General features: G+C 42.6%; 2 protein-coding genes across 2 annotated transcripts; one reads left to right on the top strand and one right to left on the bottom strand.

Annotated features, from left to right (window-relative positions):
- Window positions 1-271: 271 nt before the first annotated feature.
- LOC135368849 (inhibitor of nuclear factor kappa-B kinase subunit alpha-like) lies at window positions 272-13,672 on the top strand. Its single transcript, XM_064602385.1, has 19 exons — window positions 272-391; window positions 541-672; window positions 2,003-2,227; window positions 2,705-2,863; window positions 2,957-3,046; window positions 4,285-4,409; window positions 4,611-4,718; window positions 5,190-5,310; window positions 6,104-6,289; window positions 8,041-8,264; window positions 8,618-8,719; window positions 8,818-8,873; window positions 8,960-9,024; window positions 9,088-9,200; window positions 10,603-10,652; window positions 10,727-10,829; window positions 10,929-11,076; window positions 11,617-11,768; window positions 12,953-13,672. Exons 2-19 carry the CDS (start codon window positions 568-570, stop codon window positions 13,011-13,013), a joined length of 2,193 nt encoding a protein of 730 aa, XP_064458455.1. The 5' UTR covers window positions 272-391; window positions 541-567; the 3' UTR covers window positions 13,014-13,672.
- LOC135368850 (J domain-containing protein-like) lies at window positions 13,658-16,908 on the bottom strand. Its single transcript, XM_064602386.1, has 5 exons — window positions 16,573-16,908; window positions 16,326-16,404; window positions 16,111-16,241; window positions 15,934-16,012; window positions 13,658-15,156 (listed from the first exon to the last, which is right to left on the bottom strand). Exons 1-5 carry the CDS (start codon window positions 16,660-16,662, stop codon window positions 15,065-15,067), a joined length of 471 nt encoding a protein of 156 aa, XP_064458456.1. The 5' UTR covers window positions 16,663-16,908; the 3' UTR covers window positions 13,658-15,064.
- Between the last annotated feature and the right edge of the window lie 165 nt (window positions 16,909-17,073).

The following is a 17,073-nucleotide window of genomic DNA, read 5'->3' as shown; positions in this document are numbered from 1 at the left end:
ATTTCCATTTTAAACTTTGCGAGAACACACTTCCGGATGCCTCTCTGGCATTCTCGAGTTTTTATTGTTGTTTCGGTTGATATATAGATATACTATGTCACTATAACATGCCACTATACTACGTCCACTATACAGTTAGTCGTGCTCATGGTCGGTCGTGCTACATCAAAAGTGACGTTCCCTAGCCCCTAGCTTCCCCATGCCTAGATGCATGCCTAGATGGCTCGCACTTTGGATCTTGTTGGCATAAGCTCTAGCCGCTCTAGCCACCACTCATGACTCATGTATCCGTGCCAATCCGTACCGCGTTGTTTTCTCTCCGGACCACGGTTCAGGCTACGGCGCTTATCTCAGCGAAAAGTGCACAATATTATTATGATACCTGTTTTGGGTATGACACTTATCATTCATTTTATTCACTTGACTATTCCTAACGATCTTATTACGCACTCCGTTACTCTTCGTTCGGTTTTCAATTTGATGTTGTTTCTGATAGATGCGACTATTTGCGCTAGCTCAAGATAAGATGTTTGTTTGCAGGTACACTATGAACTAGCATATTTAAGTATGGTACTAGGACATTACGTCGACGACTCCCAGCTTGGAGAATGGAGGAAGGAGAGGCCACTGGGACGTGGGGGTTTTGGTGCAATCACTCTCTGGAGAAATATGGTGCGTATACGGAGAAAAAAAAACTGTTGCAAAGAGTATCTTCCAAGTACAGTCGACACTCGCTTATCCAGCAGTGACCGTTTCAATGAAAATGTCAGAACAGCGGGGGATCCGCATAAATGACTCTCATCAGCAAATCCCTTGTTTGTTTTGGAGGACATTGGAAATATGATAAACAAAAACAAAATGGTGCTCACAAGCCGACTGCGAACTAAACCAGAGACAAGGTCTGTACTGAACAACGTTAACGTCTGGGCAGGTTGGTAATTCATTTAAAAGCGATAAAACCCCCAGTGATGAGTAAAAAAGGGGCAAAGGACAGAACAAGGGAAGGACACACGACGACTGCACTGAACTGTTGACCAAAGGTTTATTCCATGAAAACAAGATCTATTTATACTCCACTGCCCTCCCCTTCAAGTGACAGAAGGTGTATGACCTTTGTGGAATAAACCTTGTGGAATAAATATTCCTGGAATAAAACCTTTGGTTGGCAGTCATTGTGGGTCTCTTACTTAGTCCATCCTTTGTCCTTTCTTAACTAGCACTGGGGTTCTTTCGCACTCCTTTTCTTGGATTTAGCTCACAGTCATTGGAAACTGTCCATCGTCATTTGCGTAAAATTCAGGTCTTGTAGACTCCGACTGAGGATGTTAACTTGAGTAACATTATTATTCGTTTGCTCAAAAAAATGCCAGGATCATTCTCTCGTTCAAAAGGGTCATGCAGTCCTCACTGATTCTCGCTGGTCCTTAGTGGAAGCGGTAGTGTTAATGACATCCTCGTCTCTAATGACAGCACAGGTTTCATCATGTTGGTTCTCACGACTCATTGGACCACGTCAGTGCAATCTTTAAAATTGAGAAAAAATGTAGGTCGCACATCCTGTATGACTCAACACCGGATAAATGCAAGGTGGCCCTTGGGTATCTTCCTCTGCATTTCCTGGAAGTTTTTAGCCCGATATAGGAAGTGAAACCACTCAGTGGATCAGCTGCAGTGCAGTGGACCAGTCCGTGTGCGGTACGTGGGAAAGGAAAAAATTAAGAAAAAAAATGACTTAATGTAGGTCGAACGTTGCTTCTTGGGCATTTTCCTCCGAACTTCCTGGAAATTCTTGTCTGGATCCAGAACCTGAAGCCCAGATAAGTGAAGGCAAATCGCATTCTCGTGTTTTTACTCGGATGATTCAAGGATCCGGATAAGTGAAGCGAGCGTCGGCTGTACCAGTGTTGTGAGCTGTTCGGCCCTATATTGTCATATTTTTGGCATCTGCCATCATTTATTGTTGAAGCTGGTACCCATTAATAGGTAAATTTCATTTGACCAGGTGACTGGCGATTCAGTTGCAGTAAAATGTTGCACCAAGTCCGCATCGGAAATGTCTGCCAGGAATCACGAGCGTTGGGCACAGGAAGTGGAAATTCTGCAGAAACTGGATCACCCGAACGTTGTCAAGGGTCTTGCCGTTCCAAAGGAGTTTGAACCCTTAAGCTTAAGCTCCTCATTGCCTTTCATGGTAATGGAATATTGTAATGGAGGAGATCTCCGAAAGGTGCGTATGTTTAGGTCACGGCCCACTAGATTATAAAGACCATGTCATATGGACCCCTTTCCAGCGACGCATTTGGAAGCTGGCGGTGGCGCTACTTGTCGGCCCGGTTATTGCTTTCTTAGTTTCTACGGTACTTTGTATTTTAGCCTACCTTAGTATTTTTGTACAAGTGGTGGGTGTCACACAAGAGATGCTTCTTTCAAAAGTTGATTATCGTCATCATTCTACATATTTTCATACGTGCTGTTGCTGTCGTCTGCTACGGTAGCCGTACGTCTGCTTCTGCACGTTCAAAATTCAAATTTCCATTGACCAATCATGATGTACATCTCGCGGGCTCCTCATAGGGGTTGCCGATTATGACATGGTCGTTATAATCTAGTGTGTCGTGGTTTAGATAGATAGAACACTGGGGTTGAAAAAGTTGCTAGCAATATTTACTGAGCATCTTTCTTACCATAAGATTGTTGTTACCAGGTGCTTTCGAGGCCAGAAAATTGCCGTGGCTTGAAGGAAAAAGAAGTGTGTCGCGTGCTCAAAGATGTCACATCTGCCATTGCATACCTGCATAAACATCGCATCATTCACAGGGATCTTAAACCTGAAAACATTGTTCTTCAGGACCAAGCCGGAGAAGTAATACCTTGTACAAATATCCGCATGAATATGTTCGCATTATATTGTTGTATACTGAGATGTAAACCAGAGACATCATTTGGCCCCTCTTAGGTGGTGTACAAGCTCATAGATCTTGGCTATGCTAAAGAGCTGGATCAGAACAGCATATGCTCCTCGTTTGTTGGCACCCTCCAATACTTGGTAAGGCATCAGCTCCTTTATTAGCCTAATATACTGTCACTTTTTGAGAAATTGACCTTACAGCGTCCATTACAACAATTCAGATTTCATGCATGAGGTGGAATTGTTTGTGGAAATAATAATAATAATAAAGGTCTTGCCCTTGCTCCAGAGGAATGGTGTACAGACTCAAATTCGCCGGACTGAACCCGTATATAGCTCAGACCGGCTGAAGCATAAATCTAATGCTACAGGAACTCCCAAGAAGCATGGAAGGCAGAATTCCTCTGACTAAACAACGTGTAAAAAGATGTGGCAAGTTCGAAGGGAGACAATGGAAGTTGTATGCATTAGATGGGAGAGATCCAGTTGTACCAGCTCAGCTTCTGTATCGTTGTCTGACAAGGAGTTTAATCTCCTGACAATGTAGCCAGCTGCCTGACATGTGTCTGGGGTTATTAGTTCATGTCTTCTGCACTTTTACTGAACCGCGATGGGAGAAGGCAGCGTGTGAGAGTGTATATGATGTATATGAGAGCGTGTGTGTATATATCTGTACCAAAGTTGTTGGTAGTAAGTGTCAGTCCTTGTCCCCCTTCCTTTCGTACACATCAATGTTTTGCACTCGCTTTCCTCTCATTATGTATAATCGAGCCAAAAGAATGGTACTTCTCACACAGTATACATAGGGTTCTTTGTTTTTGGGCTAAACCCCGATTTTTCGTGATCGTTCCAAACAAGCTTTCAAGAACTTGGCTAAAACCCAATACGTACCTACCCGAATTCCTTGCAGTCCCTCAACTTGTCGCTCTGGGTAAGCTGTCGGAAAAGTGATTCATAAGAACAGCTAAGAGAGCTATTTGTGACAACCTACTTGCCCTCCTCTTATAATCCCCTCCTGCAGGCATTAAAGATGAGCTTTATGTAGCTCGCCGTTTGAATAACGCGGTCATTCACTCCCCCAATTCCGAGCGGAGATATAAAGATACTTGTTCCTCTCCCCAGTGTCACGACAGTGGTTTGTTTCGTACCCCTTTTGTTTCACCCGAAAATTTCCCGATGACATATCAAACAGAGATCGTAGCGTCCGATTTCTCCCCTAATTCTCATGTGTAAATAGCACCTGATCCCCCCCCCCCCCAAATTTGAAAAATCATAAAACCCGAAAACGAAGTACCCTAAGTATGCACCATAAAGAGTACATGTATCTTGCGATACTGCTTGTGGAGGATAAGGGGATTCGTGTAATGTAATTTCAGGCACCAGAACTGTTCACACGTGAGCCATACACGAGCTCGGTAGACTACTGGAGTCTCGGGATTGTGGCGTACGAAGTGGCGTCTGGGACACGCCCCTTCTTCCCCAATGAAGGTCCCCCCATTTGGTAATGCATCATATTTAAGTACTGTTGGCATTAAAGGGGCCCTAAGGTGCAAAGATTTCGCCTCATGTAGTGAGAGAGATGTTGTTACCATTGCTGATGCCGCTGGAGAAATTTTTGCACTGCGGTGCCCCTTTTCGATGCGCCTCAGCACCACGGTGCACGTTGCTTCAGTGGTGTCGTAATGAAGCACCTGGAATGCAGGGTTCCTTGTGTCAACCAGAAGGGCAGCTCACACATCGCGGGAGAGCTCAACGTCAACGGCGATCCAGTTTACAGCAGTACCTTACCTCTCTCAACCCACTTAACAAGGTAGGGACTCACATGCATCTCTATGCATGATACATAGAGCCTGAAGCTTTTGGGAAATTTTTTTTTCTCTAAATTTGGGGAGTAAAAATCGAGTAAATAAACATGCGCTCTAAATTCATGCGAATTCGGGTGGAAAAAACTTAAGTACACTAAATTCGGGGAGAAATCAGGCTCAGTTACTCAAACTAACGGAACTGGTTTGGTACAAACGGTGATGTAACTGCATCTGCTGCCAGTCAAGTGAGTTAGTGCATTCCTGCAGAGGGCAATTTGCCGGGTAAAAATCTGGTTTCCACCCTAAAGAGTCAACCTTCAATTCGGGGTGTAATTCGGGGAAGAATAGGGTAAAACCCTAAAACTTCAGGCTCTAATGATACAAAAAACAAAATAACAACAACAACAACAAAAAAGAAAACATGTATTTCTGATGTTAACAAAACTGCTAACTATTGAAATGTGTTTTCCATGCAGGATCTTAAAAGCAGAGCTAGCGACTTGGCTCCAGGTGCTTCTGCAGCTGGATCCGCAAAGAAGAGGTCGAAAAAACGGGGTTTCAGCTTATGATTTGCTGGAAAACATTCTATCTCAACAGGTAATCTGCAGTAAATGTTGTCATGGCAACAAACGCGAAGAAACACGGACATAGAGAGAGACGAGTTTTACTAGCAACAAATAAAAACTTTTCGCCACAAATGCCACTTCCGCTGGAAACAGGTTGACAGGTTTCCTGAGGCAAGTGGGGTGATTCCCCTTGACCACTGCACCCATAAAAAATGGGGTGGTAATTATTGTTAGTATGTTTGTCCAAATGTGCCCCCGGTTTTGAGGATGCAGTGGTCAAGAGTAGTCACCCCACTTGCTGCGGCGGAAGGGAGATTATCGACGCGACCTTCATTGACTGCGCGGACAACAATGTGAGCATGTTACTGAGGAAGCTAGTTACAAAATGTATTTACTTCTCAACTTTAAGACAGATGGGTACAACACCGCCCTCCATGTCTCATGGCTCGACTATCCAAGTGCCTTATGTTGGCGCTGCCTTGGTTATGAATCGTGCCCTTCCAGCAGAATGTTTGACATCTAGATTCCAATTGCATAAAAACTGTCTCGTTATAGCAATAGCAACACCGATGTGAACAGTGATAATTTTTTTCCCCCTAAGTTATTTATTTCTTTAGATCAGATCAGTATTTTTTTACAGTATACAACACCTAAAGTTTTGTTGTTGTTGCCATTGCAATAGTGAATGTCTTTTGCAATATAATGGGGACAAATAGTTCTGGCCGCATAGTGTACAGCCAAGGAGATTTTTTAATACCATTTTTTTTTTAACATTGCCCTGTATATATATTGCTTCGTAACGGCCACATAAAATTTCTTTTTAGGTTGCTCATATCTTCAGTGCCACAAAGCTATCTGTGACTACAGTTCCCCGCTCAGATGCCTCTACCTTGTCAGATATTACTCGACAAACTTTTGCGGACAGGACAACTCCCGAAGCAAACTTGCTGCTGATGGACAAGGGAGTTGTTGCACCTGAGGACATCTGGACAGCATGTGCAGACCTCAGGGTACTTGTTCTTTTATTCTCGATCTTCGTTCTCTTTTATTCTGCATTTACTCTATTTTACTTGTTGTGTAAATGTTTTGCTTTACGTGTCGTTGTGGGCACATTTTTTAGAAGCTTCCTTAATTGTTGCTCTAAGAATTTACCATTGCATGCTGTGCCATTGTCACACAGATTATGGTGTGAGAGAATGTTTAAATGAACCACAAACGTTTGAAGGGAAGTCTCAACTCATAAATATTTCTTACAGATGTTTTAAAAAGGAAATGTTCAACTCAAAGCATCCCATATTCAGCTCCTAATACTTGAAAAGTTTTGAATGCAAATCAGCCCCAAATTTTTATTACGCAATATATTTTATTTGTGTCCATGACTCAAGTGCAAAGGGTTGAATGCTCGCAAAGCTCCACTAGTAACCCTAACCTATGAAGGAGTTTTTAGTTCTTGAGTTGCTCCGGTGTAATATTAGCTGGCTGTAAGTAGTGAAAGGATACAGATATACAAAACTATACTTTGGGACAAGTTAACTCCACCCACAAATCTCAAGACGCCTGTGATTGGCTTAGGGGGCGCATGCTGCTTCTGAGCCACAGCGTAGTGCACCCACGTGTTTCGCACTGTTGCTCACACACTGATCATGCTACGAAAACACCCGTCTGAGAGAACACGCTTAGAGCATGTTTGCATGCTTTTACAGGAGCCAGAAAGCCGTCACAAAGATTCTCTGTTTCTGATGCAATATGGAAGGATGTGACCAACACAAAAAAATACTCTCTATGTAATATTTTTCCGAACAAAAAAAAAAAAAAAGTACCCGAACATAGATGTGCGCGTTACAGCTCAACTCGCTCTGCAGGGTGAAATTAGGAAGAAAAACATAACAGTTATGTCATTACGGTCACAAGAGCGACCGCACTCCAATCGGGGCCAGAGTTTCCCGTTTTTTTTTTCCCTCTCAGTGCTCCCTGCGTAGCATTCGATGATGCAACCACCAATGAGGCTGCCATTCTATCATTCTATAGGCGTTCTATCTTTATACACCCAACGTCCGGCACCTGCTCTTGTCGTGTATTCCATCGAACAACGGTTAAACTACGCTACTATTTTGCGTAGGATTTCAGATGTCGTGGTCCACAAGGAATAATCCTGCTTTCACGGGTAGTCTTCGATTATCATTTAAGCCAATGGCAGTTGAACTAGGGTGCCTAAATACTAGCTCCCTCCGTGTATGGTGGAGCCACTCTTTGTAGGAGCAAATGCCGCAAAGCCACCATATTGACTCCCACGCTTACCATGCATAAATGCTATGGACTGATTTCATAAAGTTTTTTAAACCTTCTCTGCTATATAGTTACTCAACTCTAAAATATAGTGTGTCGCTAAACGTATATAGCTACACTTTTATGAGCGTATCGCGAGCTGTGCGTGGGAATCAACACGGCAGAAATTCGTAGCAGACGACGAAGTTGTCTTCACGCTGTGCAGAGGGCGCTAGTATTGAGGCACCCTAAATTGAACATGCATTTAGCGCCACCAAGCGGGTGACGGGTCAACCTGTCGGGGAGCATTGCACGCAACGCCATTCAAGAAGTTGACATGTTACCCACTTGGTGGCGCTAAACGCATGGTCAATTGCCATTGGTTTCAATGACAATTCAAGACCGACCATGTGACAGGGGCATAAACTGACACTATGGTTTTGAAATCGACTGGAACGGATGCGACAGTTCCTCTAACACGAATTGTGCATTGCAGGATCCTGCCATAACATTGTACCTGTTTGAACTCTCCATGGATCAGAGCAACTGTGAATCATACCGACCAGAGTACCTCCTTGATGTTATCAACGTGGTTTCCAGATGCGAGGAGGATCGGCACGTACAGGCCAATGTGAAACACCTTTGGGCGGAAGGCATCTTCTGCGTACAACAAGAGGTTGCAAACTGTCAGCAGCTTCTGTATGCCTACCAAACATTTCTGTAAGCAATAGAATTTATATATAACACCAACCTGGAAAACCGGGAATTGTCAGGGAACTTCGATGCAACTGGAAAAGTCAGGAGATTGTGTGGGAATTTGCAAAAAAAGTTCCCGAAGTCAGGGAAAATCGCAGACAAGTGCCTCATTAATACCCAATAAGTCATGTGTTTTTTTAGGGATCTGTATCAAACCGTAGCAGTAGGCACCAAGTTTTTGTCAGGGGATTCACTTTAAATAGTTTGTGAAAGCCTGGAAAAGTTGGGAAATTCAAATGCTACAATTTGGGGCACACCCTGTTTATATATTTGGTATTTATAAGAGATGTGGTTGTGTAAGTTTTCTTGGCTTTCAGGAACTACATAAAGGCCCAGAATAAAGCCCTTCAGTCGGAGGTTGTCCAGGTTGTCGCTGAAATGACCGCTGCCTCTGCAAAGATGAAGTTTGCGCACGAGTGGCAAGTACTGTTATGTTAGCAGTGAACATGTGTTTGCATTGTTGCCTTTTCTGTGCAGCGAGAGTGATGACTTACGGTTTTGATTTCTAATTTTATAGTTTCGTAATGGATGTGGAGTCCCTCCAAAGGCTGAGACGTGAAAGTACTTCTTCAGGTACTTTCATTGCTGTTGGGGCGATTGTTGTTCTTTCTATGTGGGAACACGTCAATACTAATTATTTTTTATCCTCACATTAACAGCAGTGGACAGGTTAATCAAGGATTGGTCATGCTGTGACGACCTCTTGATACCGGTCGACTACGAGGTACTATTCTAGGTACTCAACTATCGTTCGCAATCTTAGTGCACATTTTACTTTACTTTACAGAACCAAGCTATAAAAGCGGTGCAGAAACGTGCAAGTGAGCTTGCAGTAAGGGTCGCAGAATATGAGAAAACTCCCTTTGCTTTGTCAAAGCAGCCCATTGTGTTGAAGGACAAGTATGTATGCATTGTTCTTCGAGCCACGCATTTCATGATTAGTCATGCATCATTTAGATGCCAGTTATAGTGACGACAATTTTGTACCTAAGAAGACCGTCGCAGGTGAAGTTTGCAAGTTAGAATTTACGTAAGATTTTCATTAATCTAAAATTACGAAAGTGGATGCGATACCATATCAATATCACAGACAATATCAATATACAATAGATATATATATACAATAGATACAATATACAATAGACAATATCACACGAAGCGTAGCCAAAAGAAACGCAGGGTGGATGTGCTTCCCGGATAAACGTCGACTGATCGTTTAATGTTGAATCTGACCTTCATCTAGTAGAGGAGCATGGAAAGACTCTATAAGAAATATGTCAGGAGAATTAGAAATTAGGACCACAAGCCCTGGGACACAAAACTGCACACAACTGAGTGTAGCGCATAATCCTGGAGCGCAAGAGAGCTTCCAATCTCGCGGGTCAGAAAACCTGCTCCCCTCGGCTGCCAGTCTGCAACGTCATGTGCCTTGCCAATACTGAGGCGAGTGCCTGCTTTTTTCTTTCTGCCTTTTTGCAGCACTGCGCGTCCCACGTCTCCACTGGTTGCTTTCGCCAGCAGATGATTCTTAAGAGTTCTTCGTTTTCGGGCGTAACCCGATTTCTCCTCGAATTCCGCGAGGTCTTTCAACCTCATATGGCTTCACTGTGAGCCACGAAAGGGAAGAATCACGTTATCAACCTCAGAACATACCTGAAGGTCCTGCCTGTCAGTCACCTACTAGGCAGTTCCAAAAGCCGGCTTTCTTTGGACACCTGTCGGAATTCAATTGTTCGTCCCCGCAATCATCTCTTCAGCTTGACTCGCACAATTTTAGTTTCACCCGGAAACTCCCAACAAGACAGAACACGTGAATAGAACACGCCCGGTTCTTCCTTGAATTTTCTATCGAAAGAATCTCCCGATTTTTAGCCCCCGTAGATCAAAAATGATAAAACCCGAAAACAAAGAACCCTAATGATTCTCGATGGCCAATGAAAAACGCTCTGCCACCTGATGTCATGGGATGCAAGGAGCCGCTTGGTGAGGTCATCGCTGCTGTGTGCTCTCTTGCAAAGCAATTTTTTCAGTAAATTCACACTTCCCAGATGGAATATTTTGCGTCACGGTTCCTGAAGGTAGTGTGCTCATATGACGCAGTAAAAAGATATATGTTCTAAGTGCCTTCCATGCTACTTTAATGTCTAACTGCACTGGTGCAGTCATGAAGTGAGTACAAGTGCTTTCCTCACCATGCTACGCAAACAAGCTAGGATGAGGTCTGGTGCTGCGTTGCTTTGACATTTGTGAATTAAGTCTATGGTTTCACCTTTCCTCGAAAATTGAATGCCTTTATGTGCAGGCTGAATGGTATTCTCGAGCAGTACGCCGATGCAAAAAAGAAGATGAGAGGTAACCATATCTGGCCACATGGAGTTTTAAGTATATTAGCAATGTGTGATAACATTGTATTTGCTCAATTGCAGAAACACAGTGTTTTATTGCTCTGTGTCATAAATTGCATTCTGGTCTCGTCGACTTTGTGCAAGAGGAAGGACGGTTCGTTGAAGAGTGCCAAAATTACATGAGGTTACCTGCTTTAATGATATCTCTTTTCTGCCTGGCATTCTTCCAGCGAGCGGGATAATTCAAATGGTGTGAACCTGTCGTGTTCATCGCCCTTTTCAGACAGATGTGTGCCCTGCTGAAAGACATCCAATCTCTGAGCCCTGAGTTGAGGTCACATGTGGAGCATATTCACACATTAAGCTGGAAGGTGTCTAGTCAACAGAGAAAGAGGCAGGAAACCATTTGGAACCTCCAGCGTAAAAGTGTGGTAAGCATTAATGATTTCTGTATACAGACCACCACCTGGCTGCTACGTATCAAGTTTCTCATAAACGGATAAAGCGCATGCTAAGGTAAATGTCTGGCACATGAAATCAAACAACTCGGGGGGAAAAAGGTGCCGACGCCAGGATTTTTCCGAGTTGATTTCATTGATCACATGTTTGTGTCGTCCATCTTTGAAAACACTATATCGCACACTGAACCGACGTCTTTCAAATGAGGTAGTAGGGTGTTGCTGGTATAATTACGCCGTCGTTAACAGTAGCACGTAGAGTGAGTCGATGCAACTGCGTGTCGAGAAATGTGCGCACAAACACCGCGGCATGAAATTCGTCAGCGCTGAAGGGTGCAGCAATCCACTTTATCAAAAACTGTGCTGAGAGAGAGAGAAAAAAAACATTAAACTTGCTTGTCCTGGCTGAGAGCCATTTCAGCAAAAAGAAATGCAATCCTTGAGTTGGCCATGGCTGAGGTGTGGCATGGGGTATACTTTCTGTAAGAGTATTCATCAGCACTTTTACTGCAGTACACTTCCGCTACACCACAAGAAAAGGACGTGCTAGGCAGCTGTTCCGCGAAGAGTGAATGCAGTAGTACAGCCTCTCTACGAGATGCTGTAGAGCACTGCCTTAGTTCGTCAGCGAAAACAAGACTAGACAGTGATGTACTTCTTCTCAAGTAAGTAACTTTCTTTTGCGCTGTAGCATGAGTGTTGGATTGATACACATATTTAATATGTAGGGCCTTGTGTTTTTGGGTTAAACGTGGTAAAACCCGTTTTTTTTTACCCACCCCCGGTTTGCATCGATGTCATTTTGGGTAAAACCAAAGTGCAAATGCAGCCAATAATCAATCAATCAATCAGCCATGCAGCCACGAATATGGTATAGTTGGAGAGTGCAATGCACTGCATATTCATGAGTAAAATCTTGCAGCCAAAGAGAGGACGAAGACACAACGGTAGAAACACACAACAGCGGAACTGCAGACTCTCAACTAAAGGAATTTATTGACAATACGTCATTTAAAATTCTACCTTGGTGAACTGCATATTCAGTATGGCATCTCGTGTTCGCTTAAACTGCGAGGAGCACTCTTTTTTTTTTTTTTTTTGTAAGCACAGTAAAAGCCGTTTGTACGGGTTTCCGGTTACGGGTTTTTCCCACCCAGTATCGCCTGATTTTACCCTGTTTTATGGCTCCTGGAGTAACACCCTCCTGATTTTCCAGTGTCATAAAACTCTAAACTACAAGGCCCTACTAATACAGCCGTAGAATTTCGACTAATGCGATGCAAGCTTATGAAGGTGCCCTATAATTAGAGCCTGAAGTTTTAGCGTGTATAACCCAATTCTTCCCTGAATTTGCACCCCGAATTGAAGGTTGCCTCATTAGGGTGAAACCAGATTTTTACCCAGCAAATTTCCCTCACTGAGACGTTTGTAGAAATGTACACTAACTTGTTTGGCAACAAATGTACTTACATCACCGTTTGTGCCAAACCAGTACATTTAGATTGAGTAACTGAGCCAGATCTCTTCCTGAATTTAGCATACTGGAAGTTTTTTCCACCAAAATTTGCACAGGTTTAGAGCACATGTCTATTTACCCGATTTTTACACCCCGAACAGAAAACTTCAGGCTCTACCTATAGTTGGTCAAACACAGGGTTAGTCGACATTGACGGTCTTTTTTAGTTCGGTCTTGTGCCATTTGTTCTGCCATTGAGTGTGTCCTATCACATAACCACGGACTTTAGATATTGGTACATTCTGTTGAGCGTCATTTACCAGGGTGCTAATGAACCGTAATTTTTTCTGTTTTTCTTTTACCTCTCCTCTTCCCATCTCATTATATCCTTAGAGTGGAGTCTGCCTTGAGTGGTATGATGACTTCAGGGTCGTTTCACACGTGTGAACTGTGAAATGATGGGGACCTTCCCTACCACATTTCGGAAACTCTTTTGCTCCTGTCACGTAGTGGCTAGTGTGGCAGTGACCACGAGTAGCTGCTGATCTAGCACTGCTGCCCGTGAGAGGTGGTATCACTTCGTAGCGCTGAATAGGCCTCTTCAGACAAATGTGTTGTTACGCAGCGTTCCAATGTACATCGCCATGCAAGACATGCCTCTTTAGGCCGCTCGAATGATTGCAAGTAACGCAATATTACAAGTTTGTCACAGTCCAGAAATGTGTCTGCAAAATGGTTTCCTTTATGATGGCTTTGTTTAGTTATTGCCCTGCGGACATCATTAAAAAAAAAAAAAAGAATAGAGGGCTACAGGATGTTCAAAATGTGGGTCAGCTGAAGTGTGGCACTAGTCAATGACATACTCTTTTCATCTGGGGAGAGTGCTAAATTGTACTAGACAGTGTGACATGGAACGTAAAGATTGACCGATACGCTATGTGATTATATTGCGATATTATAAGACAATAGGTGCTGTTAATTCCAGTCCCAATGTTATCTTAATTTTGCCTTGCGTGCTGCAAAATAGCAAAAGCTGTACATACGAGAATTATTTTGTTGTATGACAGGGCAATTATGCAAAATACAATAAACGCCATGTATGTGCTTTCATAACTTTGTTCATCATTGTTATATTTATTAAACCATACAGCTGATACAACACAGGAAATATGTGTGAGTTCAGAACACACAGTTTAGCAGGGGTAACCATGACAGAACATCAACTTCAGCTATAATGCACATTTGGGAGAGAAAGTCATTACTCCGAGCCTTCTAATTATCTTAGTTATAATACTTAACTTCTTAATTTAAAGGTCTAAAAAATGCATCCATGACATAAGTCACCATTACCTGACATCAAACAGTTGCATAAAACACATAAATGTTACTTATATACCAGGGACGTGTCTTGAGGAGCTTTGAAAGCCACCTTTCTATGGAGTAAACATCTATCTCTTTCTAATGAGATATTGAGATATAACCCACTTAAACATGTATAACATTTTGTGGTGCTCCAATAAGAAGACCCTAGTGGTTGTTTTGGGGCACCTTGTTATTATTATTATTATAATATTCATTATTCATTCTACCTCTCATCTCCCTACCAGTAAATTATGCTTTGAAAGTAAAACTACCTGTCTGCTTGTTTTATTTTAAACAAGGATTATCACTACTATTATCTCTAAGGGGGGAGGGGCAAGGCCCCCTCCGAGAAGTCTCCCCAGCGGACACTCAAGGTGAACGTTTCGAGGGGTATCTTAGGAATTCAATGCTTCATGCAAGCGAACATGCAAACCCTGTAAAAAAAACTGTCCCATGACACTGAATTCAAGACACCCGCCTGATCCTGATCTCTCTGCATGAAAGGGGGTCGAATTGCCCCTGCCCCCTCTGGCAGATTGAAAGCTCCCCACCTATGTATATATGCTGTATGATTCACATCTTCGACAAACAAGGGATGCACACGGGTGCGGGCCGTGCTGGAACTGCACGCATTTTGCACAGACACTGGGATACACAGAGGTACACATATGCACTTTCGTGGAAGCCATTGCCCCATGACTTAACATTTATTTCTCGTTATGTACTTTCTTACCTCTTTAACGCCCAAACTTCGAAGCTGTAGGTATAAGTTTTCTCCACTATCACGCCTTCTATGTATCCGTCATTGTACAAACTTTGTTCAAATGCATTTTGGCACTCATTATATTCAACAATTTGGGGTCCATAAAGGATCCTAGAGATTCTACGACATAACATACATAACGACATACATAACATGCTGCAGGAGGACGCTTCGCTAGTCAAAATAATATGGCAGTGTCCAAAGAATGTATGTGTATAAACAGAGCTGTAATATAACGTATAATAGATAAAAATGTGATATTTATATTAAAATATAATTTTTTGTCGTACAATTTTTTTTTGTTCAAAATCCCCGTAATATAAGCTCCTGCTCGTGTACCACAACAAAAAGCGCTGTGTGAGCACGTACTGGCAGCAAATCTATATTTCATAATTCCTGAACTTTCTCAGGAGGTCATTAGGCGGTTCCTCTTGTTTCCAGTAGGAAGTCACATTTTCGGGCAGCTTGTACTCTGAAATATTCATTAGTAAGAGTTATTTTATCAAATATATGCAATCCCTTGATACTGCATTTCAATGTTATCAACTACAGACACATACACACACACACAAAAAAAAAACAAAAAAAAAACATAAGTTATGTTTCAAGTCCCGTAGGGAAAGGTGCTTGACCAGATATAACACACAAAGCAAAGCAACAGACGGGAAGCTGTGTGGGTATGCCACTCTCGTTGGTTTCGCTTCCCCTATTCCATTTGTACAGAAGGGGATTTTGAACATCGAGGACTCACCTATTATCAGCTACCATTAATTTCTACTAAATTGGAAGGTATAACATTTAACTTTTCTTAGCTATTTCACATTTCTATAGACTTTTCAGCACATCCTCCTTCGATAAGGTGTACACATAGGGCCTGACTTTTTCGGGTTTTATTTTTGGCCAAATGCGGGGGGTAAATATCGGGTGATATTTTTCATTCGAAAATTCGGGTGTATTCGGGTTAAATCCCGTAATGGCGTATTCTGTCGTCAGGAATTCGGGTGATTTTTTTTTGTTTAATAAAAATTTGTCTTAACATGGAACTAATGTCTAGCAATGTTATCAAACTTTATTTTAATGCACGCTTATGAGTGTGCCACGCGACCCGGATGTTTTCGGGTAGATTCGGGTTAAACCGGAATTTTACAGATTTCGTTCGGGGGGTAAATATCGGGCGGATGCGGGTTTAACCCTAAAAAGTCAGGCCCTATGTACACACCGCACACCACAACAAGTAATCTTATCTCACCTTGTATGTCGTCCATACCGGTAGACTCTGATGCGGTCAGCATTGGTTCTTTGGACTTTCTGGAGACCCAGTGAAGAGACTAGAAACAATTTTTAGCGTCACACAGAGCTGTTCAATCTTCCATCTCTTACATTAATGCGCCTTCGAGGAAGAAAATTCTTTGAACCACGCACTTACTGTGACATTCATGCTAAGGTACTTTTGGAATGACATCGTTAGGCCAGATTTCCTCCATTTGTCATATTTCCTGCGCATTTCTGGATCTAGCAGGACAGCTTTTGCTTCTTGCAGCTCCTGGAACCTCTGTGCTGCATTAGAGGTAAGTGTTACGCAGTTAGGTATTTTTCCTCGGTTATTTTTCGTGGCGTTTGCACTCGAAATGTGCAACTTACCAGCTACAGGGTTCCCAAAGTTTTTGTCTGGATGGAGTTCAAGGGCTTTAACCCTGTACTCACACTGCAACTGTTCATCCTGGAACATATTATGTGTGTATGAGGTCTTGGATTTACATGAGTGTGAATGTGTTCGGACGGGAATATTCACTTTTAAACATTGGGGGACAAATGTTAAATTATATGCAATGCTTTCCTAGCCCGGATCCACCTGTTGATTTTGCGAGGTTCATGAACTTTCGCTCACCGTGGATAATTCGTCACAGCCAAGAATTGTGTAGTAGTTGTTATCGTTCCCTTTAACGTTCTTCAATATATCATCCAAGAGCGATGTCATTGTTTCTTCAGCGTAGTTTTCCCGTGCAAGATACACTCACAGATTTGGACAGATACGAAGATTTGGACAATATGCCCTGAAGCCGTCAAGCTGTTTGGTACGACAGTTTGATTGCAAGCAGCCCTGCACACAGATCTCTTGGCAAACAAAAAATCAGTTCCTACAAAAAAGACGCAGGACAAGACACTGCGCAAATGTGTGCTATCGTCTAGGTGATTTCGAAATGACTGCAGTGACAGCTGATATTGACTTGAACAAATCAGGCATTAGCATTAGCTGCAACAAGTGACGGAGCGTATGTTTGCGTACACGCTTATTTGCGTACAACATCATTTGTAAAAGGGTAATGCAGTAGTAAACGTAGATCAACATAAACCACATAAACGTTTTAGTTGTGCAATTCTACCGCTC

Source organism: Ornithodoros turicata, chromosome 9 (genome assembly GCF_037126465.1).
Source record: "Ornithodoros turicata isolate Travis chromosome 9, ASM3712646v1, whole genome shotgun sequence".
NCBI lineage: Eukaryota > Metazoa > Arthropoda > Arachnida > Ixodida > Argasidae > Ornithodoros > Ornithodoros turicata.
The sequence above is the reverse complement of the archived record's forward strand: the minus strand, read 5'-3'. Positions and strand labels throughout refer to the sequence as shown.

Excerpts from the sequence above, each read along its gene's own strand:
- LOC135368849 (XM_064602385.1), top strand. The coding sequence starts at position 568 with ATGGTACTAGGACATTACGTCGACGACTCCCAGCTTGGAGAATGGAGG. Across the intron at positions 5,311-6,103 it reads AAAACATTCTATCTCAACAG|GTTGCTCATATCTTCAGTGC; the intron begins GTAATCTGCAGT and ends ATTTCTTTTTAG. Across the intron at positions 9,201-10,602 it reads CCCATTGTGTTGAAGGACAA|GCTGAATGGTATTCTCGAGC; the intron begins GTATGTATGCAT and ends CTTTATGTGCAG.
- LOC135368850 (XM_064602386.1), bottom strand. The coding sequence starts at position 16,662 with ATGACATCGCTCTTGGATGATATATTGAAGAACGTTAAAGGGAACGAT. Across the intron at positions 16,242-16,325 it reads CTTTGGGAACCCTGTAGCTG|CACAGAGGTTCCAGGAGCTG; the intron begins GTAAGTTGCACA and ends CCTCTAATGCAG. Across the intron at positions 15,157-15,933 it reads CGGTATGGACGACATACAAG|AGTACAAGCTGCCCGAAAAT; the intron begins GTGAGATAAGAT and ends TGAATATTTCAG.